The sequence below is a fragment of the Macaca thibetana genome, chromosome 1 (assembly GCF_024542745.1).
Source record: "Macaca thibetana thibetana isolate TM-01 chromosome 1, ASM2454274v1, whole genome shotgun sequence".
In the NCBI taxonomy this organism is placed as follows: Eukaryota; Metazoa; Chordata; class Mammalia; order Primates; family Cercopithecidae; genus Macaca; species Macaca thibetana.
This window is the reverse complement of record NC_065578.1, coordinates 133,077,173-133,097,778: the sequence shown is the minus strand read 5'-3', so window position 1 is coordinate 133,097,778 and position 20,606 is coordinate 133,077,173. Positions and strand designations below refer to the sequence as shown.

Sequence of the window (20,606 nt, the reverse complement as noted above, 5' to 3'; positions counted from 1 at the left end):
TGAAATCCCTCTCCCCTTTGATGCCACACCTGCCTATACTATGCCTGTTGCTATATTAGGTGATCCCCAGCACCTTCTTTCCCTGTTCCTGGGCTACATGTGCTATAATCATTGGAGAAAGTTATTAGTGTGGTGCAAAGTGATTGCGGGTTTTCCCATTGAAGGTAATGGCAAAACCCGCAATCACTTTCACACCAGCCAATGCAAAACTGGACGGACTCTATGAATGTTGCCTGTCAACCAATCTTGGCCAATTCCTCCTCACTGCTTCCACACTCATTTATTGATCACTTGTCAGTTTCCTAACAAATTCCTCACAGCAGCTTTTACATGTCTCCTCCAGCTTCCTCTAGATTCTGTGAGATCTACTTCTCTTAGAACAACTTTGAGAACAACATAAGTGAAATATTCCAACTTCTTCCCGTTTAACCTCTAAATCTTTTGAGATCTTTAACCTCATTATTTTCAGTCTCAAAAGAAAAGGAGAACCACCTCTACCCAAGACTAACCTCTTCACGTATGCTCCTAAGTCCACCCTGGCTTCCTCCTCAGAAATGACACTGTTTTGAATACTCCCTTTCACCATATCTTAAGTTTTTTCTTTCTCTCCCAGCTGCTTCCCTTTGCTCCAAATTTGCTCAGGACTCTGCTACCCTAAAGAGTAATTTCCATTTGTCCTACGTTCTTCTCAACATCCTGACTATGTTTCTCCTCCCTTTCCTTTTAATTGTCTTGAGAAATCAGCCCCTACTCTCTTTCATACTGCAGTTGCCTCCTGTGGAGCTAACACAGCTTGCTATATCCCTCTTTACTATATCGATGGACCTAAGCTAGTCCCTCAGGTTAGAAACCCCAAAGTTTCTCGACTTTTCTCTCTTTCAGAATCTGCTTAGTTCTACCTCTCTCCTCTCTTTCCTAAGACACTGCTCTCTTTATACTTTCCCAATTTTCAAAAATACTTCATGTTTTTTAATATCTTCCAAACTAATCCTCCACTAATCAGGTAACCCTTAAAAACTTCTCTATTCTAATCTCAATCTACTTAACATTTACTGAGTTCCCTGGACCAGGTTATGGGGAAATACAATGCTGCCTAAGACATTATTTGAGTTCCCCAAAACACATCATACAGTAGATGAAACTTGTAAACAAATGTACCCCAAATGTCTGCTGTTTTGACATCCTCACCAGAGGATGGGCAAGACTTTAGCACCACCTTCATGTTGCAAGGGGTTCCCCAGTGACTTATGAGAGTCTCAAAGGAAAGCTTCCCATGAGTCCCCAAAGCAGCCTACCAGTTGCTAACATGAGGCATCTTTCCCATTCTTAAATTCCTTTTCTGCTTCTAGTCCTCTACACAGGATGCCAGCAGAGCCATTTAGATGCCCTGCCTATTCCAAGAACATCAATATTCATGCCAAGGGTGCTGGTCCCGGATGCTCCCAAATCATCCGTGTTGATTCCTGGCAGAGCAGAGAAAAGGACCTCCGTGTGCCCTCTGGGCCACACCACAACACCTTGGCCCTGAAGCAGCTCTGCTCCTGTCCAAAGTGTCACGTAGGGTCTTTTAAACATTTTTAGTAGCGTCTGACCTTCACTGTCCCTAAGCATATTTTCTCAAATCTAGTTTTGCTTTGGTTTGGTTTTGGGTCTATGGGGAACTATTCCTACCATCTCATCCATCCTGTGCCCCTTCTCCCTTTCCTTCACCACAAACTACTTTCTCCCCTTCGCCCTGTACCAATGCCAAACCCACATAAATATAAGCAGAGGCAAACAGATATTTTAGCTCATCCTTGAAGGATAAATAGGAGCTTACCATGAGGAAAGAAAGGTGAAGAAGGGCATTTTAAACAGAGGGAAAAGCAGTGAAAAACTAAAGAAAGCAAGGCATTCTTGGAAGAATTACAAATAATTAAGTAATGGAGAGCTCATAAGTTTTATTCAAGAGTTTGCTACAATGTCATCTCCTGTGAACTGTTCCCTGACAACTCCCAACTGTCCCCAGTTCATGATTCTATCAATTTGTGCTTCCGTGGAGCACATATCTCTAACAATTCAACATTTATTGAGCTAGAAAATGTGTGCTAAGTTCTAGGAATATAGAAATAATAATCAGAATCCCTGACCTCAAGATTATGGAAAAGAAAGGAAAATAATCTTATAACAAAGAGAAAGAACTGCTTGCAATTGCATGTGTAAGTGCAATAGTGATACGAGGGCAATGCAGATGCAAAGCCCTACACTAGCTCAATGCCCAGCCCACCACATCAGAACTAACTACTCATTTACCTGTCAGGCTCCTCTATCAGATGATGGACCCAAAGGACTGACAGTATTTATATTCCCAGTTTCCAGTCCAGGAACTGGTACGTAAAACAGACCTAATAAATATGGTCTGAATGCCATGGTTCCTGAGGTTTTACTAATTGAATTAGCATAGAAGTTAGCAAATAGAATGAATGACTTGTTACATAAACTAATTATTTCAATCTATAAAATCAATGGAACTTAAAGGAGTGTTCTAGGCAAGGGAAGAACAGCTCCTGGTGAGTCCTTGGGCCACTGAGTAAGCCCAGATCCCCTACCAAAAGGAGTTGAGCTTTAACATTATAGACAGAAAACCTCCAAGAGATGGAATGGAGATATGTCCATTCACTCAATAAATATTCAGAGGATGCTTACTATGTGCCAGGCAATGTTCAAGAATGTTCACAATAGTAAACAAAGCAGACAAAAATCTTTGTCTCCATAGAGCTTACATTCTAGTGGAGAGGTGACAAAATAAACAAAAACAAATATGCAAATTATAAAGTATACTAGATGGTAAGTCCTAGATGGTAAATCCAAAGGCAGCTGGATGTGCAAGGGTGGATAGGGGCTGATGGTGTGAAAAGAGTGGTCACACTTCCTTAAACTCTCTGAGCAGGAATGTTTGCATTAATGACTTTATAGAGGCAAAAGAGTAAGCTGCATGGATACTTGGAGGAAGTACATTCCAGACAGAAAGGATTGCAAATGCAAAAGCCCTGGCCTGCTCAAGGAATAGCCAAAGGGGCTGGAGCAAAGTGAACAAGGGAGAGAATATAGGAATTAGGTCGAAGAGAGAGAGATGGCCAGATCATTTTGGTCCTTATAGACCATTGACATGATTTTGTTTTGTTGTGTTTTGTTACTGTTTTAACTTTTTATACTGAAATACAAAGAAAAAAACTATACGACTCTTAAATGTCAGCTCAATGAATTATCATAAAATGAACAAATCTGTGTAGCCAAATACAGATCTAGAGATAGGACATTATCAGCATTCCAGGATCCTTCTTTTATACTCCCTCCTATTAACCACCTCTCCCTCCTCCTCAAAGGTAACCACTCTCTTGACTTCTGGCAGCATAGATTTGTCTGTTTATCAACTTTAAATAAATAGAATCATATCATTGTATTCTCTGGTATCTGGACATTTTGCTCAAAATTTTTCTTGTGGTATTTACCCATGTGATTCAGAGGAAAAAGGAGTCACGATGACAAATAACAGAGTATTAAAATGCTCATAGGAAAGATGTTGATGACAGCAATGATCATGTGCCTGGAACCCATATGACAATTCATGAAAGAGAGAGGAAGTGCAAGCTTACCCAGGAGCTGAGCACTAGGACGCCAAGAGACATTTCCTCCCCTATTCTGCTCCTCTCGTAAGAAGTAAGAAACCCTCAGAAATGACAACATTCCATGCTCATGGACTGGAAGAATCAACATCGTTAAAATGGCCAAAGCAATTTCTAGATTCAATGCTATTCCTATCAAACTACCATTGTCATTCTTCACAGAATTAGAAAAACTATTCTAAAATTCATATGGAACCAAAAAAAGAGCCCAAATAGTTGAAGCAATTCTAAGCAAAAACAACAAAGCCAGAGACATCACACTATCTGACTTTGAACCATACCATAAGACTATAGTAACCAAAACAGCATGGTACCAGTACACAAACAGACACATAGACAACTGGAAGAGAACAGAAAACTCAGAAATAAAGCCACACACTTACAACCATCTGATTTTTGACAAGGCCTACAAAAACAAGCAATGGGGAGAGGACTCCCTATTCAATAAATGGTGCTGGGATAACTGGCTAGCCATATGCAGAAGATTGACACTGGACCCTTACCTTTAACCATATACAAAAATTAACTCAAGATGGATCAAATATTTAAATGTAAAACCTCAAGCTATAAAAATCCTAGAAAAAAATAGGAAATATCCTTCTTGACATTGGCCTTGGCAAATAATTTTTGGCTAAGTCCCCAAAAGCAATTGCAACAAAAACAAAAATTGACAAGTGGAACCTAAGTAAACTACAGAGCTTCTGCACAGCAAAAGAAACTATCATTATAGTAAACAGACATCTTACGGAATGAGAGAAAATATTTGCAAACTATGTATCCAACAAAGGTTTAATATCCAGAATCTATAAGGAGCTTAAACCAATAAGCAAAAACCCCATTAAAAAATGGGCAAAGGACATGAACAGACACTTCCTAAAAGAAGACATACAAGTAGTCAACAAACATGAAAAAATGCTCAACATCAGTAATCATCAGAGAAATCCAAATCAAAACCACAATGAAATACCATCTCACACCAGTCAGAATGGCTATTAATAAAAGTCAAAAAAAAAAAATAGATGCTGGTTTGGTTTATGATATGGTTTGATTGTGTCCCCACCCAAATCTCATCTTGAACTGTAGAGCTCCCATAATTCCCGCATGTCATGGGAGGGACCCGATAGGAGGTAATCGAATCATGGGGGTAGGTCTTTCCTGTGTTATTCTCATGATAGTGAATAAATCTCATGAGATCTGGTGGTTTTATAAAGGGGAGTTCCCCTGCACACATTCTCTTTGCCTGCCACCATGTAAGATGTGACTTTGGCTGGGCACGGTGGCTTACATCTGTAATCCCAGCACTTTGGGAGACTGAGACAGGTGGATCATAAGGTCAGGAGATCGAGACCACAGTGAAACCCCATCTCTACTAAAAATACAAAAAATTAGGCGGGCGTGGTGGCGGGCACCTGTAGTCCCAGCTACTCGGGAGGCTGAGGCAAGAGAATGACATGAGCCCAGGAGGCGGAGCTTGCAGTGAACTGAGATTGCACCACTGCATTCCAGCCTGGGTGACAGAGCGAGACTCCATCTCAAAAAAAAAAAAAAAGTGACTTTGTGCCTCCTTCACCTTTCGCCATGATTGTGAGTGCCATGGCCTCCCCAGCCATGTGGAACTGTGAGTCAATAAAACATCTTTCCTTTATAAATTACTAGTCTTGGGTATGTCTTTATCAGCAGTGTGAAAATGGACGAATACACTTTTTTGACTTTTTAATAATAGCCATTCTGTCAGAATGACAGCTGGAAGAGAATAGAAAACTCAGAATACACTAATCTACTTTTTTATATTTTTGTATAGCCATATACAGAAGATTGAAACTGGACCCTTACTATTCTGTCAGAATGGCTATTATTAAAAGTCAAAAAATAAAAAAAAAATAGGTGCTAGGTCCCACGGTGAGGTTACAGAGAAAAGCAAACAGTTATACAGTTAGCGGGAAATGTAAATTTTCACTGTGGAAAGCAGTTTGGAGATTTCTCAAAGAACTTAAAACAGAGCTACCATTCAACCCAGCAACCCCATTACTGGGTATATAGCCAAAGGAAAATAGATGATTATGCCAAAGGAAAATAGATGATTATACCAAAAAGACATATGCACCTGTATGTTCATCACTATGCTATTCATAAAAGCAAAGACAAGGATCAACCTAGGTTCCCATCAATGATGGATTGGATAAAGAAAATGTGGTACGTATACACCATGAAATACTAACCAGCCATAAAAATGAATAAAATCATGTCTTTTGCAGCAACATGGGTGGAGCTGGAGGCCATAATCCTAGAAAACTAACACAGAAACAGAAAACCAAATACGACATGCTCTCACTTATAAGTGGGAACCAAACACTGAGCACACATGGACATAAATATGGGATTAATAGACACTGTGGACTACTAGAGGTGGAAGGAAGGGAATGGGTATGGGTTGAATAACTACCTATTAGTTAATATGCCCACTATCTGGGTGTGATATACCCATGTAACAAACCTGCACATGTACCCTCATATCTAAAATAAAAGTTGAAATTTTTAAGAAAAAGAAGGAAGAGATCCTGAGAAGGTTAGGTAATGATTATGGTTATTTATTCATTGACCCTCTAGAACATTTCCACAGACTCTACTACGTGTCAGACATGGTGCTGAGTACTGACATGCAAGGATGATTAAGGCATGGTCAGTTAGACAAACAGGTGAACAAGATTACAAAATAGTGTGAGAATTGCTAAGAATTTGGGAAAGGATGCTAAGGAAGCATCTTCTTTAAGAATCATTGTGACTATTTCACCTTTTTTGCTTAAACATTGATAGTTCTGAATAAGCTCACAAGAATGTGGCCATCATGTGTTACTATGAAATTATATATATTATTTCTATGTGTATCAATTTTGTCTCCTCCTAATCTTTCTGAGAGAATAAAGAAATATCTTCTGGTATAATGAAAAGAATACAAAGTCACTGGAGTCAGAAGACCTGGGTTTGAATCCTGACTCTGCTATTCTTTAGCTGTGCAACCCTGGGAAAATTAGTTAACCTTTCTGTGGCTCAGTTCCTTTATCTATAAATGGAAGTAATAATATCCATCCTGCCTGCCTCACAGATTGTAGTCAGCATCAATGAAATAATGTATAAGAAGAACTGACTATCCTATAAATCCCTGATATTAGTCCCTATTACCAGCCTTCTAAATTGCACAAGCCTACTAAGATGGACACACAGTAGGCAATCAGTAAATATCAGGCTTTAATTATACTTTATTAGCAAAGACTTGCAGTTTTTGGAGTCTATAGTTTCCTGTCCCCCTCAACCTAATGTCAGAGGAATTCAGAGGCTGGGGTCACAAAGTATAGTTATGACCTAGGAGTGACCAGCCAGTGTAGAACCCAGCGTGGACTGAGCCAGTTTCATATAGACTAGCTGCCTACTAACCAAGAGTGGCTGACATTTTGCTAGAGGTGAAGCTCTGGGACTGTGATTATTCGTTTAGAACCATCTCCTTATGCTTTCTTACTCTGTCATATCTCTGAGTTTTGGTATCAGAGAGCTCTAACAGACTGGCAGAGTTAGGTGAAAGGGTGCAGGACTTGGCAGGGAGATTGTCAGGAACATTTGTAAAACCTTTTCCTTCTGTGTTTACAGGGAATCTAGTTTCACAAAGCAGCTCAACCCCACTGATGGTGAATGGGGTTCTGGGAGAGTCGGTAATTCTTCCCCTGGAGCTTTCTGCTGGAGAGATGATCGCGTCCATCACTTGGCTTTGCAATGGAACATCTCTTGCCTTCATAGAACCCTCTGAAACCAAAAGTCCAAATATCCGCGTGACTCATCCTAAACAGCGAAAGCGACTGAACTTCACCCAGTCCTACTCCCTGAAACTCAGCAACCTGGAGATGGAAGACACAGGCTCTTACAGTGCCCAGATAACCACAGAGACCTCTGTAAAGCTGTCCAGTTACACTCTGAGGATATTCAGTGAGTCAAAATATGGGGTTTAATTCCATATGGACTGAAAAATATACATGTATTTCAATCCTATGTGACTTCAAATGTGCACTGTCACCTAGTGGTAAAGAATATGGCATTTGGAGTCATTGAGTCAGTGTCAACACAATGACATTGCAAAGCCAGTTAATGACAGAGCTGAGGACAGAGCCTGTCTTGTGTCCCAGCTCAGAATTACTTCACTCCAGTAAAATGGTCTTCTTCAACCGGAAATGTAGCAGAAGTAATGGAAATCAAATATTTATGATAGTGTTGCCTTGTGCATTACATGTATTTGCCATGTAATTCTCACAAAGCCTCCATGAGGTAGGTACAGATCTTATACCCTTGAGGCACAGCCTCAGTCACAGTGATTTGTGTACAAGTCACAGAGATAGTAATGGCAGCACTTCCCACATAACTACCTGCCACAACACCTCCCTTTTCACAAAGGCTAGTCTGACCCAGTAGAGTGATCTGTGTATAGAATAGTGGTCTACCTAGAAAGTTCTCTGCAAAGATAGGCTGATAATGAGAAGCATCCTTTCTGTCAAGTTTATTTAATTTTTAACAATATTTTCCCCCAATGGCTCATATTAATCACCAGTCAACAATCTGCCTTCCCAAGATTAAAAAGAATGAAAACGTTATCAACATAAAATTATGGAAACTATAATGAGGTTGCTTATGAGTCAATATCAGAAAAATACCTCTCTAGCAACCAGTGATATTCAGAGATGCCATTAATGGCTTTAGAATAATGACTTAGCAGGAGATTCAAGCATTAAATTGGCAATCAGACCAGAAAACATGAAAGACCACTGAAATTCTATAATTCTTATTCACTTGAGGGCCTGTAGTGTCTAAAATTCACTCAGAGTTCTTTGGGTTAAGACATGGTACTCAAAAAAGCACTGTTAAAATAAAATGTCTCCACAGACAGATTACAAGTTAACTTTTAGTATCCCCTGAATATTTGGCAGGTTTATCATGTTAGATTAGTCAAAGGCATGTCCTTGAAGAATAGAACACCAAACAGGTAAACGTAATGGGAAAGAGGTGATGTCTGGAAAACTTCTACACAAGCGATTCTAACTAAAAGGGAAAAATCACCCTGGGGCAATGTATTACTTTCCTGAGGCTGCTGAAATAGAAATACCATAAAGTAGGTGGCGGAACAAATTCATATCCTCTCACAGTTCTGGAGGCCAGAAGTCCAAAATCACAGTGTGGGCAGGGCTGTGTTCCCTCTGGAGGCCATAGGGGGCAATCTACTCTTTGCCTGTCCCATCTTCTGGTTGCTGTCAACACTCCTTGGTTTTCTTTGGCTTGTGGCTGCATCACACCAATCTCTACCTCCATAGTCAGGTTGCCTACTTCTCTTCTGTCTGTCTCAAACATCCCCTTGCTTTTCTCTTATGAGAACACTTGTCATTGGGTTTGGGCACTATCCAGATTATACTGAATAATCTCATATAACTTAATTCCATCTGCAAAGACCCTTTTGTCCAATAAGGTAATATTCAGATTCTGGGAATTAGGACACGGACAGATCTTTTGTGAGGTCATTATTCAACCCACTACAGGCAGAATCACCCTGGGTGACCAGTAATTATCAAGGCAGTGTAGGATACTGGAGAGAAGAGAGACTCATCCAATGGAAAGCCTGAAATGGGTACCAGGCTTCATCACGTTTGCTGAGATAATGTTCCTCTAACATTGTTGAGAAGACCAAGTATGACTTATCTTGCAACATCCACCCTCTTGAGGCTCAATACTGATCTCTTTCAGGGATTTTTAGAGTGCCATCTCCTTCAAAGGCACATACACAAAGAACTGTGTGAGCTATACCAGGTAATTTTATGATAGTGCAAAGGAATTTCTTTTTTTGTTTTTTTTGTTTTTTTTTTTTTGAGACGGAGTCTCGCTCTGTCGCCCAGGCTGGAGTGCAGTGGCTGGATCTCAGCTCACTGCAAGCTCCGCCTCCCGGGTTTACGCCATTCTCCTGCCTCAGCCTCCCGAGTAGCCGGGACTACAGGTGCCCCCACCACACCCGGCTAATTTTTTGTATTTTTTTAGTAGAGACGGGGTTTAACCATGTTAGCCAGGATGGTCTCGATCTCCTGACCTCGTGATTCACCCGTCTCGGCCTCCCAAAGTGCTAGGATTACAGGCTTGAGCCACCGCGCCCTGCCAGGAATTTCAAGGTATAAGTTATATAGATTTGATTTTTAACATTGCTCAATCTCTTGATATGTGCCAGGATATGAATGGCAAAGATTTGATTTTATGGGCCAATATCAATTAATTAGGACTGACTGCTAACATGGTTTGGCTCTGTGTCCCCACTGAAATCTCATCTCGAATTGTAAACCCTACATGTCAAGGGAGGGACCTGATGGTTGCTGATTTGATCATGTGGGAGGTTTCCCCCATGCTGTTCTCATGATAGTGAGCTCTCATGAAAGCTGATGGTTTTAAGTGTGGCACTTCCTTGCCCTTTCTCTCTCTCTCCTGCTGCCATGCAAGACACGACTTGCTTCCCCTTGCCCTTCCATCATGATTGTAAGTTTTGCTGAGGTCTCCCTATCCATGTAGAACAGTGAGTCAATTAAACCCCTTTTGTTTATAAAGTACCCAGTCTCAGATAGTATCTTTATAATAGTGTGAAAACAAACCAATACAACTGCCTAGAGTTTAATGTTAAGAAAATGTTGAAGCCATGATAAGTTTATTAATTGAGTCAACAATATTTGTTAGACATGGATAATGTCCAAGGCACTGTCTTGGCACCTGGAATACATCAGTGAGCAAAACAGACAAAGATCACTGTCCTCATGGAGCTGACATTCTGGAAGGGAAGTAGAGGCAGGTAACAAACAATTCACATAACATATAAACAAGTGATATAGCATGTAAGAAAGCCCTGATTGGTATGAACAAAGGAGAGATTAAAACAGCATAAGAAGCATCAAGAGTGCCAGGGAGCAGGGGACAATTTTAAAAGGAGTGATCAGAACAAGCTTCATTGAAAAGATGACATTTGAGCCAAGACCTATTGGAAGTGAGGAAGTGTGCCATGCAGATAACCGGAAACCACGCCATCTGGCATAGATAGCAAGATCCCCTGTGCCTAGCCTACTCAAGAAACACCAAGGAGGCCAAACATCCAGGAGCAGACTAAGGGGTAGGTAATAGAAAATGAGGCCAGAAAGGAAACAGGGGCCACATCGCATAAGGACTGAGAGCCATCACAAAGACTTTGGCTTCTACTCTCAGTGACACTGAGAGCCATCAGAAGGTTTTGCAAACAAGTAATATGATTTGACTTACTTGTCTAAAGGATTTCTTTGGCTGCTCTGTTGAGAATAGAGTTCAAGGGAGAGGGGTAGAAGCTAATGGCCCAATTAGGAGACCATTGCAATAGTCCATACAAGAGTTGATGCTAGCTTGGATCAGGGTGGTAGCAGTGGAGATGGTGAGTAGTGGTTGCATTTTGGACATATTTTGAAGATAAAGCCACCAGGATTTCCTGATGTGGGAGTATGAGATGAAGATATGAGTCAGCAATAACTCCAGGGGTTTTGGCCTCAGTGAGGGGAAGGATGCAGTTGTCAACAAGTCAGGTGGGGAAAACTGTAGGTTGAGAAGGTTTGGGAGAGAAAAACAGGAGTCCTTTAGACTATACTAAGTTTGAGATATACTTACACTCTTACATACATGTGGAAATGTCCTTACATATTCATTAAGTGGAAAAAGGTAGCAAGATGGATTTTTTTTTTAGTTCAGCCATCAACATTGGATGAGGAAGATGTGACTTTCATGACAAATATTTGCTATCCCTATACCAGGCACTGTCTCATTTATTCTTCAAAATTACCTGAGAAGTGAGTATTATTACCTAGTCTTACAGATAAGGAAACTGAGGCTTGGATATAGCAGTAATTTGTCCATGGTCATGTAGCCAGTAAATTACAAAGCCATGATCTTAATTCAGGTCTTCCTGACTCCAAATCCAACACTTTTCCCATACATGAAAACTCTGTTCTGGTAAGATTTCAGTACAGATACTCCACAACCCCTACTCAACTAAGCTTAAAGCACTACTCGGTCTCTTCTAATCAGAGAATTGGAGTCATTCTCTTCCTGGTTGGGTCATCTTTACTTCAAACCTCAGGCCAAGGCTAAGTTAGTAGCCTTTTCTGTTTTGCTCCCATGTTCCCATTGGTTCACAGTTACATCTTACTAGGCAGTATTTCCCGGTCTTTGCTCTCAGAAATATCTGCATCACATGTCATCTCACATGCCTAGATATGCTGCACTTCTTTGCTCCCCAGAATTGCCTGCTTGCTTTCTCAGCTTCTTCACTTCTTCCTTCCCCAGTTCTTTGGTTCTCAGCATTTTCCTTTCTGTCTTGCTGACCTTCTACATCTGAGTCTCTTTCTCACTATTGGAGCCAGCTTTAGATACAGTGAGAACCAGGATCCCCATAGATTCAAATTCCCCAAGGAAGTGATGCTTCCATCTTCCACCCCAGTTAGGTAATTCTGATAGCAGAGGAAACAGGACTCTTGCACCTGGTCTTTTGGCTTCTGACCTCACTGAGGTGCCGTCAGAATTCTCAGCTTGGTCTCCAAATTGTCTTTACACAGGGGCAGAGTACAAGTACTAGAAGGGACCCCAGGGATAAACTGGAGCCCAGAAATATAAAATGACCACCCCAAAACTATCCAACTAGTTGATAGAAACCTCAGTCTCTCTCTTCCCACTTCTTCTGCTGGCTATCCTGTCCCATACTGATGTCCTGCATCATTTGGTCATCCCAGACCTTGCTACCATCAATTGGGCAATAAAAGCAGAGTCCTTTACAGAGTCTACAGACCATAATATATACAGCAAAGGTGAAATACAAAACATTGAAGTGAAGGATATTTTTCACAGGGGGCTGAGCCAAGACATTTGTCCTTAATCTAGATCTTATTTTTCTGCAAACAGGACAACTGAGGAGCATACAAGTTAACAATTACAGTCAGCTCTTTCAGAATAGGACCTGTGAGATCCATCTGACCTGCTCTGTGGAGGATGCAGATGACAATGTCTCATTCAGATGGGAGGCCTTGGGAAGCACACTTTCAAGTGAGCCAAACATCACTACCTCCTGGGACCTCAGGATTTCCGGTGAACAGGACTACACCTGCATAGCAGAGAATGCTGTCAGCAATTTATCCTTCTCTGTCTCTGCCCAGAAGCTTTGCGGAGGTAACAGCTTGCCTCAGGTCTGAGAGCCTTGAGCAGCTGTGGGGTGTAACGCGTCCTCACATCCTACATAATTTCCAAAACTGTGGCCCAGTGGGAGGCAGAAAATGCTGCTGGGAGGGGACAGATGCCCTCTGGAGCTCTGCATCTCTCAGTACTCCCAGAGGACTCTCCCTTCCTCTCCATTCCCCAACCCCTCCTCCAACCCACTCAGAACCCAAAAGCAAAGGCCTGGGAAGGTACGATTGCTTTCTCCCTACAACTCCACTGGGCCCCACCCTCCCCTGCCTGCCACATAGGACTCTCACCCCAAAGCCTCTGGGTATAAATAAACCTACCTAGCCCCCAAATATGGCCTAGAAGAGGCTCCATGAAGGCTCCAAGAACAGTGGGCCTCACTTGATGTGTCTCAAATGTCATTTCTTTTTTCTCTTTTCAGATGTTAAAATTCAATATACAGATACCAAAATGATTCTGTTTGTGGTTTTTGGGATATGCATAGTCACCGGTTTCATCATAACGCTGTTACTTGTTTTGAGGAAAAGAAGAGGCAGGTTTCCTTTCTTCCTACTTGTCTCCTCTCCAGGGTTCCAGGGATTGAGAGTTTGGGGCCTCTGATTCCCAAGGATCTCTTGTGGAGGACAGGAGGAGGGAGGGAGGCTGCAAACCCCGGCTCAGCTAGTCCACTGAGATGATCCTGGGGTGTGATCTTGCACCTGCTAATATCCTCAGAGAAATATCCTACAGGGAAAAGTAGGACCCTGTCTCAGGGCTGCTTGCCCTTCCTTTTGGGTCCCCTCCCACCACATCCCAACACTCATGGGGTTGGGGGTGAAATGCCTCTCCCACTGCTGTCACACATTTCAATTTTCTGGTTTTATTTTTCAGATTCTCTACCTTTGTCTACTCAGCGAACACAGGGCCCTGGTGAGCATTCAGACTCTTAACTCTCCATCATAAAGCAGATGGGAAGAGCCAAATGGAAGAGAAAGGGGGATGGCAGAGGGCTGGATAATGACAGAGGAAGGAGTCAGAATGTCATTACTCAGACCACATGGTGTGAGGGGAGATGACCTGTAATCATGGGTCCTACATGGTTCACAGGCACAGGCATGTGAACCAGTCACTCAGACAGTTTCTCTTGGTGATATCAGGTTCATTCACCACCCTGCTGATGGAGACACTAAGTCCCAGTGAAAGGGATCATCCCTCGTCACCCAGCAAGTCCAGGGCACAGGCAGGATTAAAGTATCCAAGACACAAAACCAAACTGTCTGACTGCATCATTACTGTTGAGCCAGGGTTTTGGCAATGGATAGACACAGTGGAAAGAGAAAACATGATATAGAAACACAAACACAGGCTCTGGACTCAAGATTGGCTTTGGGTCTCGTTTCACGCATGAGTGATGCATGACATCACTTGTAGAGGAAAAGGCATAAGGTCTGAAGTCGGAAGACATGAATTTGAGTTCCGGTTTCATCACTGCCTGTATGGCTTTGCACAAGTCAGTTAAGCTTTCTGAGCCTCCAGTTCCTCATCTCCAAAATAATCAAATCCACTATAGGGACCTCTGAAAAGCTTAATAATATCCTGTCTGTGAAATAACTGGCTCCTTATGTTTGCCAACAAGGTGTCTTTAGCCCTTCCATAGGCAGTGCTATTTGGTCCCAGGAGCTTCCTGACCCACATGTGAAGCCTGAGGGAGACTCTGAAGCTTTAGGGGACCTCAACACCACCTCCTACCCCAAGAGATGTGGTCAGAAATAGACCACATGACTGAGAAGGTTCACCCAGAACTCCAAAGACTGTCAAGAATGAGTGATCCCTCAGGAAAGCAGATGCTTCAAACACCTGCCTATCTGGGGACACAGTGTGCACTGGGGAGGGCGAGGTCCTGGGAGAGCAGTCCCAGAGTCCTTCTGCCGTTGACTGTGCCTTTCTATGTTAACAGCAGAGCCTGCGGGGAACATAGAGTATGTTTCAGTCTCTCCAGTGAACAACACTGTGTATGCTTCAGTCACTCATTCAAACAGGGTGAGTCCTTTCAGCTTTATACGCCATTGTGTTGTCAGTTTTACAGCCATTGTTCACAAACTTGTCACCATAACCATCTGACTGATCAAATGACCATTGAGGGGAGGAGAAGACAGCCACAGCAACAGGGCCAGCAAAGTTATGTGCTAGACCACTCTGGTGTCTGCCGTTCTCACCCTTAAGGACATGTTTATTCACACCCTGCTTTACACCGTTCTCCAACTGCTTGATACATCAGTAAGTCTTGTCCCTTCAGCTTAATTACAAGCTGACTGAAAGTACAAATTATGTCTTCCTCTCTCTTGCCCTGTATCCTAGCCTAATGATCAGTAAATACTTGCTGAATGGGTCAGAGTTCCACTAAGTTTGAAAGTTTCCTATGGACATAGTTCCATAGCAGGGGACTGACTTCTCACTGTGGATGTAGGGGTCTTAGGGGAGCTCAGAAATAGTCTCTCAAGAGGGGAAGGGGGCACAGTAGAGGCCACTAAACCATGAGCAATGTTTCACTCCTCCCCTCTCATCTACAACATAACAGGATGGCCTTAGTCAAGCATCAGCAACTCATCTGTCATGCATCCGCAGCTCCCCACCACCCCTAAATAAAGGACCTGCAGGTGGCACGTCTCTAAATAATACTATACATTTTGAGAGGCCAGTTTTCATGTCTTCTGAAAAATAAGCCAGGAAAGCTTAGTATTTTCCAAATGATGTAAGCAATGATCTATCTAGAAATCTTGGATTCACTTCACCTATATTTGCAAAGTATGCTCCTTGATGACAGGGAGCAAGAAGGGGTACTCTCACTGGCTCAGGCATTTCTATTGCCTTTGCAAATTCCTCTTGAAGACAAGTTAACTCACACTCTGACAAATCAAAACACTAATTTCCTACAAATGTGTTAGCTTTCTGTTTAGCAAAAAGAAAAAAAAAATGTGCTTTGGAGAGTGCAGTGGCACAATCACAGTTCACTGCATCCTTAACCTCCTCAGGCTCAGGTGATCCTTTTTCCTCGGCCTCCTAAGTAGCTGAGACTACAGGTGCGCACCATTACATCAGGACAAATTTTCTACTTTTTGTAGAGACGGGGTTTCGCCACGTTGCCCAGGCTAGTCTCAAACTTCTGCACTCAAGTAATCTGCCTGCCTCATCCTCCCGAAGTGTTGGGATTACAGGCATGAACCATTGTGCCCAGTCGAGGTCTTGATAATTCTCTAAATACTTCTTTAATTTAAAGTGTCAAAATCTTTGAGTAGGTTCTTTGAGGGGCGTAGGGACTTCTGCTATTATTTCTGTAACGTGCATTCCACACAGAGCCATTCTTAAGGCCAAGTGTTCCTATTCTACCCATTCCCCATGCTTGAGGAGACCCCAATGACAGGATGACCAGGCAGTTAGAATTATAGCAAAAGATGGAGCAGGCAAAATGGGCAGTTTCAGTCATAGCTAGTAAAAATTTGAGGCAAAACATATAATATAACTATCTGGTATATAAGTTCTTTCTTAAAAAATGGAGGAAGGAAAGTAGAGGTGGACAAAGGACAAGAATACTTCCTTCCCTTCATACAGCAAGGCTGTCTTTCTCTGGCTCTTGAGCCCACTGGTTTGCTGCCGTGTTGCTCTTCTGTTTGGGGCTCAGGAAATGCCACTAAACCCTCACAGGTTTGTTAGCTAGTGATGCTTGGTCTTCCACTAAACATTCCCCAGCCTTCCTCTGGAAGAACTTTGACATCTTCTCTTTTTTGTTACACAGTCCTTCCTAAGAATATATCTATGCATTAATCTCTTTGTCTCTGTATAAGTCAAACTGGTATGATTCTTTTTACAGGAAACGGAAATCTCGACACCTATAAAAAATGCTACTGTCACAATTTACTCCACAGTTAATCATTCCAAAGAGGTAAACCCATGATTGCTCCATGTCTTTATATTCTTGCCTCTCTCCACAGACCTATGATTTTGCAAATAAAGTAAAAATAAAAAGGTCATCTTACAGATGCACAAACACCAGCAGCATACGGAAAGTCTTGGGACATCACCAAAACATACCCAACAAGTTATTTTGTGTTAGGGTCACCATGCATAACCGAGTTTTCAAATTACATGTTTTTTAATTTAATCCTGCCCTGTGCTGTCAATATCTCTACTATCTGCCTGTCAGAAGTCTCCAATTCTCCTCTGTAGTTATGAGGGGTGGGCTGAGGTTCCAGTTCCAATTAACCTACTTCATCTTCTTCTTTTTCCCACAGAGTAAACCCACTTTTTCCAGGGCAACTGCCCTTGACAACGTCGTGTAAGTTGCTGAAAGGCCTCAAAGGAATTCAGGAATGACACATCTTCTGATCCCATGAGAGAGAACGAAGAGCAGGAAGCTTGGTTCCTATTTGTTCCTGGCAAAGGAATCTGAATATCTAGGATAGAATTATCACCTCCTGTCCTTCAGATTTAAAACTGCTTACCTGGGTCAAACACCTAAGGATAACATCATTTCCAGCATGTGATTCAAATAATATTTTCCAATCCACTTCAGGCCAAAACATGCTAAAGATAACACACCAGCACATTGACTCTCTCTTTGATAACTAAGCAAATGGAATTGTGGTTGACAGAGAGTTTATAATCCAGAAGAGAACCACTTCTCTCCCTTTAGAAAGCAGTAGGATTGACTCGTTGAGAAATAATACAATGTGTTGGTTACACGTGTAGTCTCTGGAGTTGGATGGGCCCTGCTCATATCCTGATACAAGTTGAGCATCCCTTGTCTGAAATGCTTGGGACTAGAAATGTTTCAGATTTCAAATTTTTTTCAGATTTTGGAATATTTGCATTATATTTACTGGTTGAGTATCCCAGATCCAAAAATCCGAAATTCAAAATGCTCTAATGAGTATTTCCCTTGAGTTTCATTCATGTCAATGCGGGGCTCAAAATCTCAGATTTTGGAGCATTTTGGATATTGGATTTTTGGATTTGGGATGCTCAACTTGTACAATGTTTATTAGACACATCTCCTGGGACATAGTGCCTAACCTCTTGGAGCCTTAGTCTCCCAGACTGAAAAAGGAAGAGGATGGTATCACATCAGTTCCATTGTTTGAGCCAAGAATCTAAGTCATCCCTGGACTCCAGCGTCTTTGTCACCACGCCCTTTGGACTCTACCTCAGAAATATTTCTTGGACCTTCCACTGCTCCCCCAACTCCTTGACCACCATCCTGTATCCCACCATCACCACCTCTAACCTGAATCCTACCTTAACCTCAGAACAGTTCTCCCCACTTTTGTTCTTGTCCCTCTCTAACCCCCTCTCCACAAGACTGCCAGAGTAATGTTTTTAATATAAATTGGATCCTTCAGTTGCCTGCTTAAAACCCTGAAGACTTCCCAATGCACTGGAAAGAAATACATTTTCCATGGCCCCGGATGGTCTGACCCACCTCCAGCCTCAGCTAGCTTTACCCTTCTGACACTCTCTATGTAACCTCCCTGATCTTCTTTTAGTTTCTCTATTAAAGGAAAAGTTCTTTATGTTAATTATTTACATATTCCTGCAGGCCTTTCCTCTGCCTGCTGGGGTCCTCCTATTCTTTATGCCTTAATTTAAATATGTCACCTCCTAAGAGAAACCTTCCCAGACCACTCTACCTAAAATGAATCTTCTAGACCGGGTGTGGTGGCTCATGCCTGTAATCCCAGTACTTTAGGAGGCCAAGGTGGGGAGATCACTTGAGGTCAGGAGTTCAAGACCAGCCTGGCCAACTTGGTGAAACCCTGTCTTTACTAAAAAATACAAAAAAGTTAGCCAGGTGTGATGGTGCACCCCTACAATCCCAGCTACTTGAGAGACTGAGGCAGGAGAATCACTTGAACCCGGGAGATGGAGGTTCCAGTGAGCCGAAATCGTGCCAATGTACTCCACTCTGGGTGACAGAGTGAGACTCTGTCTCAAATCATATAAATAAAACTAAACAAAATAAAGTAAAATAAAATAGATCTTATTATTCTGTTACACCTTCTATGTCATTTATTGCATCATTAAACAGTTATTTTTATTTTGTTAACATCTATTTCTCCCACTATACCCTAAGCTCTTCAGGAACAGAGACTGTTTTGTTTATCACTGTAACCCTAGCACCTAACACAGTATCCAGTATATGGCAAGTGTTCAAAAAAAATTTTTAGTAAATAAATGAATATGTAATGGGGTTTTGTGAAAATGAAATAAGACAATACACCTGGAATCCCTAGCATAGCTCTCAGCCACATAAAGGAGTTCAATAATGGCAGTCAGCATTGTTGGTATCATTACTGATATAATTAGTACAAATTAATAATAGTACAAATTAATTATTATTACTGAATTACACAGAATCATCTCACAAACCTTCAGCACAACCAGACATGTGACAAAGACCAGCTCTCAACACCATAAGATTCAAAGGGAAGGGGTTGGGGAGTTGGAGTGGGGAAGAACTGAAATAATGGCTGAAAAGAATAGAAAAGAAAAACAAAGCTCATCAAAGTTAATTAATCTCAAATGTTAGCCATCAGTTACATCATTAGTCAGTGGAGTAGGACAAGATAGGGAAGTTTAATCAAGAAAAAGGAAGAGTTTCCAAGGAATAGGTTCATGGAGACTTCAAAGAAAAGAGAAAAAAGAGGGTTACTGCCATGTTCGTGCAAGATGACCTGAAGCTCAGGGGAAATCTCACTGGGCAGGTAAGAGAGTGCTTTCCTTTCAAGCAGACCACCCCCCAAAAAAAATAGTAATTTTTTTTTTTTTTTGTGTGTGTGTGTGTGTGTGTGTGTGTGTGTGTGTGGAAACTTTGAAGACTTCCAAGCTTCTTCAGAGGAGGAAAAGGAACAATCTGTAAAGTCAGTGCAGGTAGAAAAATATTTGCAACATCTAGGGTGCCTAAAATCAGCAAGAAAATTAGGGGATATGTCATGGAAGGCACTACTAATTCATCTAGAGCAGGAAATCTACCAGAATCTACCCTGAGTCTGGACTGCACTGGGGAGGATCACAGACAAAACAAAAACTAAGGGCATATCTGTGGATATCTAAGAGGTGAATAAGAAAAGAACTCATAAGAAAATTCAGCTCACATGTCATTATAGACCAGTTACTAAAATACAGACTTCCTGATTGCTATATTTCTTTCAATCTCTTCAACTTTCTCCCTTTTTATCATAAATACCACACTCTCTTCTCTTGGCTTCTGTGACACTACGTTCCCCCAGTTTTACTCCTTCCTTCCTAGCTGCTTCTCAGGCTCTTTGCAGATCCACTGCCTCCTCCACAGGACGAGTAAAGACTGAAGCTAAGGCTCACATGTGGGTCCCTTTCACTTCTCCATCTATGTACTCTTCTTATCTGATGTCAGCCATTCCTACTGCCTTGATAGCATTTATAAGTTAATGGTTCCCAAACACATTTTAAGTCCTGACCTCCTGGCTTACCTCATTAATGCCTCCTTGGCATCACCATTTGCATATCTTGTAGATATATCAAAGGTTTTTTAAAAATCAAAACTCTTGGGCAGATGCAGTGGCTCACACCTGTAATCCCAGCACTTTGGGAGGCCGAGGCAGGTGGATCACTTGAGGTCAGGAGTTTGAGACCAGCCTGGCCAACATGGTGAAACCCTGTCTCTACTAAAAA

The 20,606-nt window shown here is 41.8% G+C and overlaps 1 protein-coding gene across 2 annotated transcripts in view; it reads left to right on the top strand.

Moving 5' to 3' along the window:
• The window catches only part of SLAMF6 (SLAM family member 6), a 38,611-nt gene extending 19,720 nt beyond the window's left edge, over nucleotides 1–18,891 (top strand). For both annotated transcript variants that reach the window (XM_050758922.1, XM_050758930.1), the window contains exons 2-8: nucleotides 7,308–7,640; nucleotides 12,645–12,908; nucleotides 13,345–13,455; nucleotides 13,794–13,832; nucleotides 14,860–14,942; nucleotides 16,771–16,842; nucleotides 17,192–18,891. In XM_050758922.1, coding sequence (XP_050614879.1) covers nucleotides 7,308–7,640; nucleotides 12,645–12,908; nucleotides 13,345–13,455; nucleotides 13,794–13,832; nucleotides 14,860–14,942; nucleotides 16,771–16,842; nucleotides 17,192–17,239 — 950 coding nt within the window. In that variant the 3' untranslated portion in view covers nucleotides 17,240–18,891. The remainder of the gene's footprint in view (nucleotides 1–7,307; nucleotides 7,641–12,644; nucleotides 12,909–13,344; nucleotides 13,456–13,793; nucleotides 13,833–14,859; nucleotides 14,943–16,770; nucleotides 16,843–17,191) is intronic.
• Nucleotides 18,892–20,606: the final 1,715 nt, after the last annotated feature.